Genomic DNA, 17,519 nt, shown 5'->3' with positions numbered 1-17,519 from the left:
TTGTTTGTTTGTGAGCATTCCACTTTTTTTTTAATGAATCTGTTGTTAAATACTTTTTCAAGGATTTTAGAAAAAATCAAGTGGAAACAGCGGTCTATTATTTCTAAACTGGTGTTTGTCTCCAGTCTTCTTAATTAGTACAATGTTTGCTTTTTTAAATTTGTATGAAATGATAGGCTGCTGATGTACGTTAATGGTTCTGAGATCTCCTTTAATCGACTTTTTATCATTTCCGTATCAGTTTTGTTACAATCAATTGATGTCTCGGATTTACATTTATTAAATATTGTAGGGAAAATATGGCATTTTTATGGAATAAGGTTCTACGTTTTATGTTATTTTTTAATAGAATTTATCATCAACAAGTTGAACATAACTTTTTTTTTTAAAACAACAATAACGACTGTTGAACGACACCAAGTGGGAAGAACATTAGGAATGTAATAGGGTTGTACGGTATACCGGTATTAGTATAGTACCGCAATACTAATGAATCATATTTGGTACTATACCGCCTCTGAAAAAGACCCGGTACACAACCCCCCCCCCCCCCCCCCCCCCCCCGCACCCCTGTCGTCGTCACGTCGTGTCATTGCTGGTTTATGAGCAGACGAGCATGTTCAGCAGCGCACAATCACGGAGTACCTACAAGCAGACACAGTGTGTAGACAGAAAAGGGAGAACGGACGCATTTTGGCTTAAAAACTAAAGATAAAGGTGAAGTTATAACACTGAAAACCCTACCGGAAGAGGTGCTTTAAGACATGGCTAGCTAGCTAGAGGCGAACGTCCATCCGCAGTCGGCAGTGTTTTAGCTACTTTTAAATCACTAATCCTCGCCTCCATGGCGACTAATAAAGTAAGTTTCTTACAAGTATCATCCCTGCAGGATGAGGAATAGCTAAACATGCTTCATTACACACAGTCGCTCACCGGCGTCACAATGTAAACAAACGCCATTGGTGGATCTACGCCTGACATCCACTGCAATGATACCAAGTACAGGAATGTATCTAGTCGATACTATAATGATTATGTCGATATTTTTTGGCATCACAACATCTTCTTTCGTTTTTTTTAAGTTTACATTATGTTTTATAAACTCAGGAAATATGTCTCTGGACACATGAGGACTTTGAATATGACCAATGTATGATCCTGTAACTACTTATTATGGGATTGATACCCTAATTTGTGGTATCATCCAAAACTGATGTAAAGTATCAAACAACAGAAGAATAAGTGATTATTACATTTTAACAGAAGTGTAAATAGAACATGTTAAAAGAGAAAGTAAGCAAATATTAACAGTAAATGAACAAGTAGATTAATATTTCATTTTCTACCACTTGTCCTTTATAATTTTGACTAAATAATAGAATGGAAAATGACACAATATGTTACTGCATATGTCAGCAGACAAAATTAGGAGCCTTTGTTCGCTTACTTTCTACTAAAAGACAAGTTGTCTTGTATGGTCACTATTTTGTTTAAGGACAAACTTGCAATAAGAAACATATGTTTAATGTACCCTATGATGTTTTGTTAAAATAAAGCCAAAAATGCAATTTTTTGTGGTCCCCTTTTATTTAAAAAGTACCGAAAAGTATCGAAATAATGTTGGTGTCGGGACAACACTAGAATGTAATAATATCCTCAGAAGCAGCTTCCTCTGTCGTGTTGGTTTTTTTTGCACAACATGACTACTTTTTTCAAAAAACAAATGTCTGCTGCTTCTGAGGATAGAAAAGAGATCCAGGCAGTACTGCAATAATGGTGTGTGTGTGTGTGTGTGTGTGTGTGTGTGTGTGTGTGTGTGTGTGTGTGTGTGTGTGTGTGTGTGTGTGTGTGTGTGTGTGTGTGTGTGTGTGTGTGTGTGTGTGTGTGTGTGTGTGAGAGAGAGAGAGAGAATAACAGGAAGTGTGTAACAGTAGATGAGCTAAGATGCAGTCAAACACTTCCTAGAAGTTGCATAACAGCTGCTGTCAATGTAAAAGAAATGCCATAAAATGTTGCGTAACACTATGATGTCGCCCAAAACCTGTTAGAGATCAAAACGTGCAGGTCCTCTGTTCATCATCTTCATCATCATCATCACTCCTCTTCTAAAAAGGCTGCCGCTGGCTCAATGTCCCAAAAGGCTTGGCTCGGCTTCCCATTTACCGACTTTCCATTCCTTTGCGATCCCAAAAGGCATTCTCCCAGTGACCGCACTTTGGGATTTTTGGCTTACAACGGCCACTCAGTCGTTACTCCTTTTTGTGTTTGAAGATATCGCCCACTGGGAACGGAATCTAATAAAGAACGCTGAAGAGGAAGAATCCGAAATACTAATCCTATGGGATGCAATGCAGCAGGAATGCCCAAAGTGAGGCCCGCGGGCCAAATTTGATGTCATGTTGTTTCATTAGGGTGGTGACCAAATGTAGCACATAGTCATACTGATGTCTTTCAAGCTGCACAATCATTGATAGCCTGTCCGCAAGACTACACTGTCAAAAAAAGTCAGTAGATTTGACAGCTCGGTCGCCATAAATGTATACTAAAATCATCAGGGGACCATTTCTCTATTTACAGTAATGCACTGTCAAAAAAATGGCCATAGATTTTACAGTAAAAACAATGGCGGCTCAGTCACCATAATTTTAACATAAAACAACAAAGGTACAGTTTTTCAAATTGCATGTAAAAACCGCCGCCAATTTTATGGTAAAATGATGGTGACTGAGCTGCCAGTTTGTAGAATTCTATGGATTTTTTTATATTTTTTTTAACAGACTTAACTAGTTGCATTTGAATTTAAGATCGGAAAAATTGTGACTTTTTGGCACTCTATGGAAAAGGATAATCTAGGTCGCCATGCTTCGCTCACGTCCTGTAGTGAAAACCTAAATGCTTCAGAATTTTGCATCCTCCATACGTCTAATCTGTCTGGGTGCCACCTGCTCAGTGGCCTTGTGGTTAGAGTGTCCACCCTGAGATCGGTAGGTCGTGAGTTCAAACCCCGGCTGAGTCATACCAAAGACTATAAAAATGGGACCCATTACCTCCCTGCTTGGCACTCAGCATCAAGGGTCAGAATTGGGGGTTAAATCACCAAATGATTACCGAGCGCGGCCACCGCTGCTGCTCACTGCTCCCCTCGCCTCCCAGGGGGTGAACATGGGGATGGGTCAAATGCAGAGGGTAATTTCACCACACCTAGTGTGTGTGACTATCGTTGGGACTTTAAATTTAAAGTTTGAAAGCAATCAGTTGAACTATCTAGTAGGAACTGGTTACAGAACAACATCTAGAAAGGGCGAACATCTGCAGAAAATGACCTAATTTGAATGTTTTGAGGTTAAAAATGCACATAAAAGATGCACAGTTGCATGTTAATTGAATTAGGCACAATCTCTACTACCTTATATTTATGTATGGCGGTATAAGGCTAAATTCTTCACTCGTGGTGCTGTTGCATGAGAAAAATCGTTATTTGGCCCGCGGACCAACTGCATCTCTGTCTGGACGCAGTGCCTCAGACTGGAAGTCTCTGCAGAGATCATAATAATACCCCCAAAAAACAGATTAACTCGCTGGACTATAAAGACAATATAACATACGTTAATGCATATGCAAAAGTGCAATATATTTATCTGTACAGTAATCTATTTATATCTTCACCTTCTTTTGTAAATGCGAACACTCTGCACCTTATTGGGGCGGTATAGCTCGGTTGGTAGAGTGGCCGTGCCAGCAACTTGAGGGTTCCAGGTTCGATCCCCGCTTCTGCCATCATAGTCACTGCCGTTGTGTCCTTGGGCAGGACACTTTATCCACCTGCTCCCAGTGCCACCCACACTGGTTTAAAAATGTAACTTAGATATAGGGTTTCACAATGTAAAGCGCTTTGAGTCACTAGAGAAAAGCGCTGTATAAATATAACCCCTCTCCCCCCACTGCTCTTTTATCCTGCACTACAACGAGCTAATGCAACAAAATTTCGTTCTTATCTGTACTGTAAAGTTCAAATTTGAATGACAATAACAGGTAGTCTAAGTCTAAGTCTAAGGACCATCTAAGTCTAAGGACCATTGGCACATTTTCACATGTGTTTTGGCACCCCTGCAATGCAGCATAATAAGACTCACTAGCCACTATTTTTACAATCAAAACTGCAGCTAAAAATAAAATCCGGCATTTATCTTCAGGTGCCTTTTTCACAGAACCCAGCGCTTGTGCATTGTCGAATACGCCGCCTCTGTGACAGCTATGGAATTACCTCTGAAGCAGAAAAAGTGAACATGTTACTCTGCCATGTATGCAGAAGAGGTGGGAAAATGCCGTGTTTTACAGGCAAAGTAAACGGGGCTCCTGACAGGTAGTACAGTTACATGTTCACATTGACACCAGCCTCTTTTTATACAGAACAAAATGGCCGATCAAGTATTTAGTGTGTTTGCAGGCACCTTTTACACAGAACTCATTGTCGGCGTATGGCGTTACGTATTAAAGGGCAGGAGAAGTGAGTGTCAAGTTCTCTTTCGCACACCCTCTTTTTTTATAGGGTTCTGCAGAACTGTATTGTATCTGATTGGATGGTTCATGTATACCTAACGAGGGCAGAGGATATTGCATCGTTCTTTCTATGATGAAAGACAAGCATGTTGATATCAATAGAGTCAGAAAAAGTATACAAAAACAAACAAGGCTTTCATCAATAAAGTACGGGTTTTGTATCAGTGCTAAGCCGATCCGTCGTCTTCCTGTCAGCGTCCTCAGCTACATTTGCAAGACTTGACGACCATGTTGGACAGCTGCTCCACTTTGGGGGTCCGTCCAGAGTAGTAGAGGATGGTAAGGGGTTCCAGTTCTTGGGGCACGCAGCAAGGCGAGGCCGAGGCTTCCGGGTTGAGGGTGTTGTAGAGGCTCAGCACCTAAGAGGAGAAATATTAAATCTCAAAATCAGAGGAACTATTTTTTGGTCACAGATACAGTTGCCACCCAGATCCTGAACATAACATATCCTCCTGAAAATCAGCGTCCTCTGCAGTAGACATTTGTGTTTTGCATAACAAGGCTATTAGTTCCTGGAAGTCTGACAGAAGAATTAGAGCAAAAACAAGGAGGATAAGCCGGTAGACTTTGGATTTGGTAAGTGTAAGTCTAAGTCTTCAGAACTAGGACGAGGGAGCTCGGTGGTTCGACAGAATCGCCGATGTGCTTTGCTGTGTTACATACATACAGTCGTGGTCAAAAGTTTACATACACTTGTAAAGAACATAATGTCATGGCTGTCTTGAGTTTCCAGTAATTTCTACAACTCTTATTTTTTTGTGATAGATTTATTGGAGCACTTACTTGTTGGTCACAAAAAACATTCATGAAGTTTGGTTCTTTTATGAATGTATCATGGGTCTACTGAAAATGTGACCAAATCTGCTGGGTCAAAAGTATACATACAGCAATGTTAATATTTGGTTACATGTCCCTTGGCAAGTTTCACTGCAATAAGGTGCTTTTGGTAGCCATCCACAAGCTTCTGGCAAGCTTCTGCTTGAATTTTTGACCACTCCTCCTGACAAAATTGGTGCAGTTCAGCTAAACTTGTTTCTTCAGCATTGTCCACACGTTTAAGTCAGGACTTTGGGAAGGCCATTCTAAAACCTTAATTCTGATGAATTGATGAAACAAAAATTGAGCTGTTTGGCCACAATACCTAGCAATATGTTTGGAGGAGAAAAGGTGAGGCCTTTAATCCCAGAAACACCATCCCTTCCGTCAATCATTATGCTCTAGGCCTGTTTTGCTGCCAATGGAACTGTTGCTTTACAGAGAGTAAATGGGACAATGAAAAATGAGGATTACCTAAAATCATCAGCTTGGAGGTTGGGTCTTGGGCGCAGTTGGGTGTTCCAAAAGGATAATGACCCCAAACACACGTCAAAAGTGGTACGGAACGGCTAAATCAGGCTAGAATTAAGGTTTTACAAACCCCGTTTCCATATGAGTTGGGAAATTGTGTTAGATGTAAATATAAACGGAATACAATGATTTGCAAATCCTTTTCAACCCATATTCAATTGAATGCACTACAAAAACAAGATATTTTGATGTTCAAACACATAAACTTTTTTTTTTTTTTTGCAAATAATAATTAACTTAGAATTTCATGGCTGCAACACGTGCCAAAGTAGTTGGGAAAGGGCATGTTGACCACTGTGTTACATGGCCTTTCCTTTTAACAACACTCAGTAAACGTTTGGGAACTGAGGAGACACATTTTTTAAGCTTCTCAGGTGGAATTCTTTCCCATTCTTGCTTGATGTACAGCTTAAGTTGTTCAACAGTCCGGGGTCTCCGTTGTGGTATTTTAGGCTTCATAATGCGCCACACATTTTCAATGGGAGACAGGTCTGGACTACAGGCAGGCCAGTCTAGTACCCGCACTCTTTTAATATGAAGCCACGTTGATGTAACACGTGGCTTGGCATTGTCTTGCTGAAATAAGCAGGGGCGTCCATGGAAACGTTGCTTGGATGGCAACATATGTTGCTCCAAAACCTGTATGTACCTTTCAGCATTAATGGCGCCTTCACAGATGTGTAAATTACCCATGTCTTGGGCACTAATACACCCCCATACCATCACAGATGCTGGCTTTTCAACTTTGGTCCGGAGGACACGACGTCCACAGTTTCCATAAACAATTTGAAATGTGGACTCGTCAGACCACAGAACACTTTTCCACTTTGTATCAGTCCATCTTAGATGAGCTCAGGCCCAGCGAAGCCGACGGCGTTTCTGGATGTTGTTGATAAACGGTTTTCGCCTTGCATAGGAGAGCTTTAACTTGCACTTACAGATGTAGCGACCAACTGTAGTTACTGACAGTGGGTTTCCGAAGTGTTCCTGAGCCCATGTGTTGATATCCTTTACACACTGATGTCGCTTGTTGATGCAGTACAGCCTGAGGGATTGAAGGTCACGGGCTTAGCTGCTTACATTCAGTGATTTCTCCAGATTCTCGGAACCCTTTGATGATATTACGGACCGTGGATGGTGAAATCCCTAAATTCCTTGCAATAGCTGGTTGAGAAAGGTTTTTCTTAAACTGTTCAACAATTTGCTCAGGCATTTGTTGACAAAGTGGTGACCATCGCCCCATCCTTGTTTGTGAATGACTGAGCATTTCATGGAATCTACTTTTATACCCAATCATGGCACCCACCTGTTCCCAATTTGCCTGCTCACCTGTGGGATGTTCCAAATAAGTGTTTGATGAGCATTCCTCAACTTTATCAGTATTTATTGCCACCTTTACCAACTTCTTTGTCACGTGTTGCTGGCATCAAATTCTAGTTAATGATTATTTGCAAAAAAAAAAAAAATGTATCAGTTTCAAATATGTTGTCTTTGTAGCATATTCAACTGAATATGGGTTGAAAATGATTTGCAAATCATTGTATTCCGTTTATATTTACATCTAACACAATTTCCCAACTCATATGGAAACGGGGTTTGTAGAATGGCCTTCCCAAAGTCCTGACTTAAACGTGTGGACAATCCTGAAGAAACAAGTCCATGTCAGAAAACCAACAAATTTAGCTGAACTGCACCAATTTTGTCAAGAGGAGTGGTCAAACATTCAAGCAGAAGCTTGCCAGAAGCTTGTGGATGGCTACCAAAAGCGCCTTATTGCAGTGAAACTTGCCAAGGGACATGTAACCAAATATTAATATTGCTGTCTGTATACTTTTGACTCAGCAGATTTGGTCACATTTTCAGTAGACCCATAATACATTCATAAAACAACCAGACTTCATGAATGTTTTTTGTGACCAACAAGTATGTGCTCCAATCACTCTATCACAAAAAAATAAGAGTTGTAGAAATTATTGGAAACTCAATACAGCCATGACATTATGTTCTTTACAAGTGTATGTAAACTTTTGACCACGACTGTAAATATCCAAACTGCTCAATGGCTGATTGTTTATCTTTATGTGTGGGGTCTGTAACAGATAACACATATCTTAAGATTTATTTTTGTGTACCTTTAGCCTGTTCTGCGCTGTCAAATACTGAATAAGTCCTTTTTCAAGTAACATTTTTAGCATAGATATTAAATAAGTATTGATGTGGACAAAAGTAGCCAAATGGTTTAATTCGTCACAGTTTGAATCAGGTAAAGACAGTCCAATGTGCTTTTAAAGTTCAAATTGTTTTTGTCCACTTTTAATTTCCTTTCTATTTAATTCATTTAATTGTACATGGACAGTTTTCAGTCGACCAATCAATAGACAGAACTGTGTCTAGCTGCACCCTCCTCATCCTCAAGTATGCAGAAGCACACCACAGCCAATAGAACCACAAGAAAAATGCCAAAAATTTAATAGAAGGCTTTCTCCAAAACGGAAATTAAACGCGTACCAAAACGAACAGAACAGAACAGAACCGTTTGGTGGAAAAAAGGTTCAATAATATGCATTTTCTTAGTTTTTGTCAGTATTCTAGTTGAAGTTTCTTTAAAATGATAGGTCTTATACAGGTTAGTGACTGCATTTCTTACCGAGCTGTGCGGCGTGTCTGAGCTCCTCAGGTAAGGGCATGGCCCTGAGCAGTAGTTGGCGTCGTAGCCACTGGGTTCATGGATCCACTTCCAGTTCAAGTCACGCCGGAAATTGATGTGGAGGCGGCGAACGCAGCAGCTCTCCTCTGTGTTTCTGTGCAAATGGTAAATGGTCTGTGTTTATATAACACTTTATTATACATGGAATGATCTCAGCAGGCACAAGACATTGATACAACGTTGATTATACATGTATGTTTTTTAAAACTGACTTCTAAACAATGTAGGGTTGTACAGTATACCGGTATTAGTATAGTACCGCGATACTAATTAATCATATTCGGTACTATACGCCTCTGAAAAGTACCGGTACACCACCCCCCGTCATCGTCATGTCGTGTCATTGCTGGTTTACGAGCAGACGAGCATGTTCGGCAGCGCACAATCATGGAGTACTTACAAGCAGACACAGTGTGTAGACAGAAAAGAGAGAAAGGACGAATTTTGGCTTGAAAACTAACGATGAGGTGAAGTTATAACACTGAAATGCTCTTAGGAAGAGGTGCTTTAAGACATGGCTAGCTAGCTAGCGGCGAAAGTCCATTCGCAATCTGCAGTGTTTTAGCTACTTCTAAATCACTAATCCTCGCCCCCATGGCGACTAAAAAAGTCATTTTCTTACAAGTATCATCCCTGCAGGACGAGGAATAACTAAACATGTTTCACTACACACCGTAGCTCACTGGCGTCAAAATGTTAACAAACGCCATTGGTGGATCTACACCTAACATCCACCGTAATGAGCGTATGTAGTTGATACTACTATGATTACGTCGATATTTTTTGCCATCACAACATCTTCTTTCATTTTTTAAAATATATATTATATTTATAAACTCAGGAAATATGTCCCTGGACACATGAGGACTTTGAATATGACCAATGTATGATCCTGTAACGAATTGGTATCGGATTGATACCCACATTTGTGGTATCATCCAAAATTAATGTAAAGTATCAAACAACAGAAGAATAAGTGATTATTACATTTTAACAGAAGTGTAAATAGAACATGTTAAAAGAGAAAGCAAGCAGATATTAACAGTACATGAACAAGTAGATTAATAATTCATTTTCTACCACTTGTCTTCAATAATGTTGACAAAATAATAGAATGGAAAATGACACAATATGTTACTGCATATGTCAGCAGCTAAATTAGGAGCCTTTGTTTGCTTACTTACTAATAAAAGACAAGTTGTCTCGGATGTTCATTATTTTATTTAAGGACAAACTTGCAATAAGAAACATATGTTTAATGTACCGTAAGATTTTTTGTTATAATAAAGCCAATAATGCAATTTATTGTGGTCCCCTTTATTTAGAAAAGTACAGAAAAGTACCACAAAGTATCAAAATACATTTTGGTACCGGTATCAAAATATTGTTATCGGGACAACACTAAAACAATGTTGCAAAATAGTTGTATTTGTAAATTGAGACAACGTTGATGTCTAACGTTGGATCTACATTGGTGGTTGGGAAATGACCTAAATTCAATGGTCAAATCAACATCAGAACCCAACAATGATTAAACATTGTCAAAAACCATGTTAGGTTTAGGTTTGAGTTGCTCCACGTCAGGACCTAATTCAACAAGTTCTCAATGTTGTTTTAATGTCCTGTGCCTGCCGGGATACTCAAAGTGCTTTACATTATACAGCACATTCACACACACATTCACACACAGAAGCTGCCATGCAAGGTGCTAACCACGACCCATGAGGAGCATGGGACGCTGGAATTGCATCTAGAAACCTCAAGTTGCTGGCATGGCCGCTCTACCATCAGTACGATCAGTAGTCGCTCATCTTAAATCCGTCCTTACGAGAAGCAGTAGTCCGTGTCCAGCGCTCTCTTGCGTCTGTGTGTGGACTGCTTCGCCAGGCGGTGAGGCGGGATCATCATGAGGATCAAATGAGGCAGGTTCTGCTCCTTGAGCCTCTTCAAGCGACCATGCTCCTCCTCCCCGTCCACCCCTGAAGCCAGAACAACTTGGTGTTTTCCATAGTCGCACAAGACTTAAATTTTAATAAAGCCTACCTTTGAACTTGACCTCCAGAACCTCATTCTCGTTGTCAATGATGTCGCCGTTTGGACTGAAGGTATGGCAGGGACAGTGCACACTAATTTCCAGACCAAGGTTGCTTCCTGGTGAAGAACAGAGCACAGCCGAACCACAATGTCATGCACGAGAGGATCTAGTGCTGTGCAATTATGGACAAAAATATAAATTCCGATATAGGTATTTTTTTATGATATACAGTACAGGCCAAAAGTTTGGATACACCTTCTCATTCAATGCGTTTTCTTTATTTTCATGACTATTTACATTGTAGATTGTCACTGAATGCATCAAAACTATGAATGAACACATGTGGAGTTATCTACTTGACAAAAAAAGGTGAAATAACTGAAAACATGTTTGATATTCTAGTTTCTTCAAAATAGCCACCCTTTGCTCTGATTACTGCTTTGCACACTCTTGGCGTTCTGTCAATGAGCTTCAAGCACACCTGTGAAGTGAAAACCATTTTAGGTAACTACCTCTTGAAGCTCATTGAGAGAATGCGAAAAAGTAATCAGAGCAAAGGGTGGCTAATTTGAAGAAACTACAATATAAAACATGTTTTCAGTTATTTCACTTAAGTACATAACCTCACATGTGTTCATTCATAGTTTTCATGCCTTCAGTGACAATCTACAATGTAAATAGTCATGAAAATAAAGAAAATGCATTGAATGAGGAGAAGGTGTGTCCAAACATTTGGCTTGTACTGTATATATCACAAAATTGTATTTTTTCTTAAAATTATACATATACACACATTAAATGAAAGCCAATTCCACCTACTTTACATGTAAAAAGGACAAGACAATTAAAAAAACAGTAAAACATTTTTTTTTTTATTGCTAGCCTTTCTTCACGACAGTGTATACTCGGGTCATGTCAACATATTAATTTAGGTGGTAGGGAACTAAATCTTCCTAAATCTGTGATGGGGCAGCCCGTCATAGATGGTGCCCTTGGACAACAAATCTAGTTTGGTGTGTTCTTTTTTTCATCCCTTCATGGTTTTGAGATAACGTTCGTACTTTGTAGCATTATGAATGAATGAATGAATGAATGAATGAATGAATGGACTTTATTGTCATTATATTTGCATACAACGAGATTAAAGACTTCATAACAACTGTCCCCGTACTGTTTTTTGTGCCGTATCATCACGTGATAGAAAATAATATACATATTGTAGCTGAGATAGGCTCCAGCGCCCCCCGCGACCCCGAAGGGAATAAGCGGTAGAAAATGGATGGATGGAAGTCGCCAGCAGTGACTTGTTGGAGGCATGTTTTGCAGATTACCGTTGTTTGTTTGGTGTCTGACTCTTAATCTACACCAAAGCCAAACAAAGGGGTTCCTTTTCCCTTTTGTTGGCACCAATTCCTCTTCTGGTTTTGTTGGTTTAGCTTCCATTGAACTGTCTGTCTGTGCTAAGTGTGTAACGAGTGCTACGTTGTTGAAATCCATACTCGTTAGAAGTTTTTTTTAGTACTAGTATATTAGCCTATACATTAGTCTATAAACATTAGAGAATTTTATTGTACCACATACATTTTTTATGTCGTACTACAATATTTATCGTTATATGGCACCGCACTAAGAGGACCATACAGTGTGCCGTGGTTGTTACCTCTGTTCAGCAGCCATTCTCGTACTGTTTCAGTCACATCGAAGGAGACCCATCCAGGAGTTCCTTTGGTCAGCACGTTCTTAGCGCTGACGTAGCGTTGCTTCCTGATGTGTTCGTTGGGCCTCACAATCTGCAAAGCGGTACAAAATGTTTATTTAGGACGATGACTTTTAAATTGTACAATTGCTTTTGTCGAAGTGGAGACAGAATGGTGCTGTCTGTTGGTTGGTTTCATGTTCTTTGAACTCACTATAAAGTTACATGAAGATCTGCCGCTATGATGTCACATTATTATTATTATTATTATTATTACAGTATTATTTATGGTTGAAACAAACCTTAGTAGGCAAATCACAAATGACTACTGCAAACCACACTGGTTTTCAAAGGGTACCGTATACCACAACAGCAGCAATTGAGGCAATTTTGTAATAGGGGTTATTAGCAAACTGCTCCACCCGCAGATATACCGCTGACAAAAGTGTAACACAACTGTGATGCCACTTTTGAAAGCGCATGCAGAGTTAGCCAAAGGTGCTGCATTCTTACCAATGCAATTGTTAACAGCTGCTATTAAGAAACTACATCAGACGATTGCTTACAGCTACAACCGGTGCAAGGGTGATTTGGTTGACGTAATAATAAGAAACAAAGCGATCCCAAGAGGGTCTTGCATCAAATCTTTCTTGTTCATCAATCTATTGGAGACAAATATGTTTGATGCTCAAGACGTTTGGAGTACACCAAACAAGGCTGCCGTATGCAGTTTCCCATACAAACTGCATATGAAAGCCTTTGTCCATTTATTGGCCATCCGTGAAATGTCCTGAAAGCTGTTAACTATCACTGCACATTGGATTTGGCGTGGGGTTGTACTACTCCTGGAGTGCCCGTTTGGGAAATAAAACGCATGTGCCGTGAAGAAGTCATTACATTTTCACCGACCCAATCTGTTTGATATTAACAATCCTAATTGTCTTTGTATTGGTCCCTCATGCTGAAGACATTAAAAGAAAATAACAGGAGAGAGTTAATGACATTTCCTGAGACAAGCGTGTTACATAATTCCACTTGGCGTTCAGCAGAATCCCTTTCAAGGTTTGAGATTAGCTTCTCAAATATCAAAGAGCTGAGCAAAAAGCGGGACACATGAGAAGTACAATAAACCAGTCCAGCTTCTGCATGTTAGGATGAGCTCGGACCTGGTTCATTCGTGTAATGACAGTTTTATCTCACAGCTACAAAAGCAGGAAAAGATCCAGGGATTGTCTTTTCTGGATTTTATCTGCTGCCGCAAAGCATACACATGGCAAATGTGCAAGATTTCTAAGATTTATAGACAAGATAAGGTCCTCAGTCAACAGCTATGTTAGGAATATTTGGGAATTTCCATTACGGTCGGAATCAGAGAGGAGGTCATCTGGTTCGATACAGGCTAGCAATACCTTTTACGCACCTGGTAGAGCTCGATCCGTTGCTCGTTTCGCCTGGCACTTGGGTTCGGAACCCGCAGCACTCGAAACTCGGCCCTGAATAGGTTGGTCGAGTTCCTCTCCATGGCGGACACGTTGAAGCGGAACACCTTGGAGGTCATCCCCTTTGGGCAGTAGGACAGATCATCTGGAACAGACATTTGTCAAAGGGTTCGGATGTTACTAAGAACATAGGGGATGGAACTAGTTTTTTAAACATCTTTTATACTGGAACTGTCCCCTCCACCCCAAATAGTACAATCCATTTTGTCTATGCAAAAATAAATTAGTACATATCAATGAATCTAGCTGCCGAACAAATTACTGGCACCATGTTTTTTTACCTCAGCCTTGCTGTTTATTCACTACCATAGATGGCCTTGTTTTAATCAGCTGCTGATTACGGGAACACACCATTCAGAAACGTAAACACAAATGTCCTATTTGTTAATGATCCAAACTTAGCGGTCGTGTGCGTTCTAGTGAGTTCTATTTTATGCTGGGAAAATAGTGGTGTCACGGAGTTAATCATCTTTTAAATTTTCATGTAATAAGATGCTGTGAGAGTGCCCGTGTTGGAAGTTGTCAACTTGTGGGAGGTAGTGATGAGTCATGTGTGAAAGTCTTGGTAGACATCTCTGCACAGAAGAAGAGGATTTAGAGTATGGAGGAGGAATGCCCACGTGCAAGCTAACAGGGAGGTCCTTTCATCATTTGACTCTTCCTGTCCACTGTTGTTCACTTTACCCATTGCCTGCCCGCCCCCCGAAGGCATCATCATCATCATTGTGTCCAACCACAGAGGAAATTGGGAAAATCTGGAAGAAGCCTGTAATCGGAGACTCACCGGCCAAATAATTAGGTACACTTGCATTAAAAAAATGAGAACCGTATTAGAAATGCAGCCTTGAGATACCATAGAGAACTCCCATCTGAAAAGGTCTAACTATACAAAGTTGACATTATTCTGTTTAAGTAACCTTTGGTTGGGAAAAAAAAGTATTAGAAACACATCTCAGTATTATTTGGCGCTGTTCTGTACCACTCTAAACAATATTAAAACAAGAAGATCCTGAGTTAGATTCCCGGGCTTGGGGTATATCTGTGTGAAGTTTCTGCGTGGGTTCTCTTCAGGTACTCTGGCTTCCTCCCACCTCCAAAGACATGCACCTGGAGATAGGTCGATTGGCAACAGTAAATTGTCCCTTGTGTGTGAATGTGAGTGTGAATGTTGTCTGTCTATCGGTGTTGGCCCGGCGATGAGGTGGGGACTTGTACCTTGCCTTCAGTCACCCCCCAAGCAGTAGAACATGGATGGATGGGCGGGCTACTTATTTGACAGTGTCAATTAAAACTCAGCATCACTGATACAGATCTTGAATGGGATTTCATAGATGATGCAGGTATAGCTCGGTTGGTAGAGTGGCCGTGCCAGCAACTTGAGGGTTCTAGGTTTGATCCCTGCTTCCGCCATCCTAGTCACTGCCGTTGTGTCCTTGGGCAAGACACTTTACCCACCTGCTCCCAGTGCCACCCACACTGATTTAAATGTAACTTAGATATTGGGTTTCACTATGTAAAGCGCTTTGAGTCACTAGAGAAAAAGCGCTTTATAAATATAATTCACTTCACTTCACTTTAGCTGAAGTGTCACAAAGTACTGTACACTGAGATGTATCTCGAATATTTTAGTTACCTCGTTTAGCTACGTAAGAGAGTGCACCCTAACCGTGTGCACAACTTCAGGCCAGTTTATTGAGATGTCATTAACAAAGTTCTGACTTCCAAAGATAATAATATTCTCGTATTTTGTTTGCTACGTGAGTATTCAAAATATTGGAAATTAGTGTTGTCCCCGGTACCAAAATTATTTCTATACTTTTCTGTACTTTTGTAAATAAAGGGGACCACAAAAAAGTTGCATTATTGGCTTTATTTTAACAGTACATTAAACATATGTTTCTTTGTAGACCTTTGCGGACCGGAAGTTTTCTGAGGCGGTATAGTACCGAATATGATTCATTAGTATCCTGGTACTATACTAATACCGGTATACCGTACAACCCTATTGGAAATACATCTCAGTATCATTCGGCGCCCTTCTGCACCACTTTAAACAAAACCAGCACTTTTGTTACAACTTTTGTTGTAACATTATTAATTTTATAAAGGCAGGCCTTTTGATACAGCTCTTGTATTACATTTAATTCTGTGTTTCAATAAAGCAAAGGATGCGTGCATACAGCGGATGATTGATCGACATGAAATGACATTGACTGCAAACAGCAGCAGAAGGTATTGTTTGTGTTTTTTCATGTTTGTACTCACTGCTCTCAGTGGGTCCATAGACCATGTTGAACTTGTAGATCTCTTTGGCTAAGTACTCCGTCTCCGTGTTTTCCGGACCACAAGTCTTGTGCCGGTGCCGGCCCAGCTCTTCCAGGAGCTCCCTGGTGCTGTTGTAGAGCGCCTGGACCTGGTAGGGGACATTAGCAGGTCCCTGGGGGTGAGGGGGGCTTGACAACCTGAGCTTGCTGAGAATCTGCCCCCTTATGGCTTCCACTCGCTTCCTCTTGATGTGGTCCATGTCCACAGCGGCGCAGGTGGACAGAGGCGAGCTTGGGGTGGCGCAGTGGAGGAGGAGGAGGACGCACAGCAAAGCTTTGCCTGCATGCATCTTGTCTCTCTCTGACCGTGCAGTGTGTTTAAAAACAAAGACGTCGCCTCCACTGAAGTCCGCTTGTGTGTCGGCCCATTAGACGACACTCCAAAACCTCTATTGTTATAAAAAAAAATACTCTGTGTTCACATTTTGTGAATTGTTCTCCCGGGTTTGTGTCTCTGTTCTGTCAAGTCAAGGCTGGAAATGAAATTTGGGGGACCCACATGTGTTTTTATAGCTGACAGAGCCACGCTTGTGTGACGATTGGAGGAGGAGCAGGCCCCCATACAGGAGCCCCCACCATAAACCACCGCAGTTCATTGTGGTGCAGCCACACTGTCACACAAAAACGTGAGAGAAGCTTTTGGTTTTGTATTTGGAACTTCTTAGTCATTTTGTAGCTAATACAAGTGTTTGCACTCTTGTCATTATTTTCCCTGCACAGTGGAAATATATGGTTTTCTCCCTCTTCTGCCCTCCAGTGGTCTTTGAGGGAATTGCAGCAGTATTTTAAGTCCAGAAGTGTTTGGATGTGCTTTCAAGTATCCATCCATCCATTTCCTACTGCTTGTCCCTCTCAGGGGCACGGGGGTGCTGGAGCATATCCCAGCTGCACTCGGGCAGAAGGCGGGGTACACCCTGGACAAGTCGCCACCTCATCGCAGGGCCAACACCGATAAGCAGACCACATTCACACTCACATTCACACACTCGGGCCAATTTAGTTACACAAGAGCAGTGTTTGTCAACCACTGTGCCGCGGCACACTAGTATACCATGAGATATTGTCTGGTGTGCCATGGGTGATTAATATTTTTTGCAAACCAGTAATTATAATGCGCAAATAATGTGCCGTTGTTGAGTGTCTGTGCTGTCTAGAGTGCGGCAGAGTAACCGTGTAATACTCTTCCATACCAGTAGGTGGCAACAGGTAGTTAATTGCTTTGTAGATGTCGGGAACATGGTTTGCAGTGATCACAATATGCAGACGACAGCGGGAGGCAGCGTGCAGGTAAAAAGGTATCTAATGCTTAAACCAAAAATAAACAAAAGGCGAGTGCCGCTAAGAAAAGGCA

The 17,519-nt window shown here is 40.9% G+C and overlaps 1 protein-coding gene across 1 annotated transcript; it reads right to left on the bottom strand.

Moving 5' to 3' along the window:
• Nucleotides 1-1,604: 1,604 nt before the first annotated feature.
• Nucleotides 1,605-16,629, bottom strand: LOC133648446 (transforming growth factor beta-3 proprotein-like). Its single transcript, XM_062044544.1, has 7 exons — nucleotides 16,110-16,629; nucleotides 13,766-13,929; nucleotides 12,310-12,439; nucleotides 10,658-10,765; nucleotides 10,443-10,593; nucleotides 8,555-8,708; nucleotides 1,605-4,919 (listed from the first exon to the last, which is right to left on the bottom strand). The coding sequence occupies exons 1-7, from the start codon at nucleotides 16,456-16,458 to the stop codon at nucleotides 4,761-4,763; spliced, it is 1,215 nt and encodes a 404-aa protein (XP_061900528.1). The 5' UTR covers nucleotides 16,459-16,629; the 3' UTR covers nucleotides 1,605-4,760.
• Nucleotides 16,630-17,519: the final 890 nt, after the last annotated feature.

Source organism: Entelurus aequoreus, linkage group LG04, assembly GCF_033978785.1.
Source record: "Entelurus aequoreus isolate RoL-2023_Sb linkage group LG04, RoL_Eaeq_v1.1, whole genome shotgun sequence".
Classification (NCBI taxonomy): Eukaryota; Metazoa; Chordata; class Actinopteri; order Syngnathiformes; family Syngnathidae; genus Entelurus; species Entelurus aequoreus.
This window is presented reverse-complemented; position numbering and strand designations above follow the sequence as displayed.

Bases quoted from the DNA above. Each gene is read 5' to 3' on its own strand.
- LOC133648446 (XM_062044544.1), bottom strand. From the start codon at position 16,458: ATGCATGCAGGCAAAGCTTTGCTGTGCGTCCTCCTCCTCCTCCACTGC. The intron at 10,766-12,309 runs GTAACAACCACG...GTTCTTCACCAG, and splicing joins AGAATGGCTGCTGAACAGAG to GAAGCAACCTTGGTCTGGAA. The intron at 4,920-8,554 runs GTAAGAAATGCA...TTCTCCTCTTAG, and splicing joins CAGACACGCCGCACAGCTCG to GTGCTGAGCCTCTACAACAC.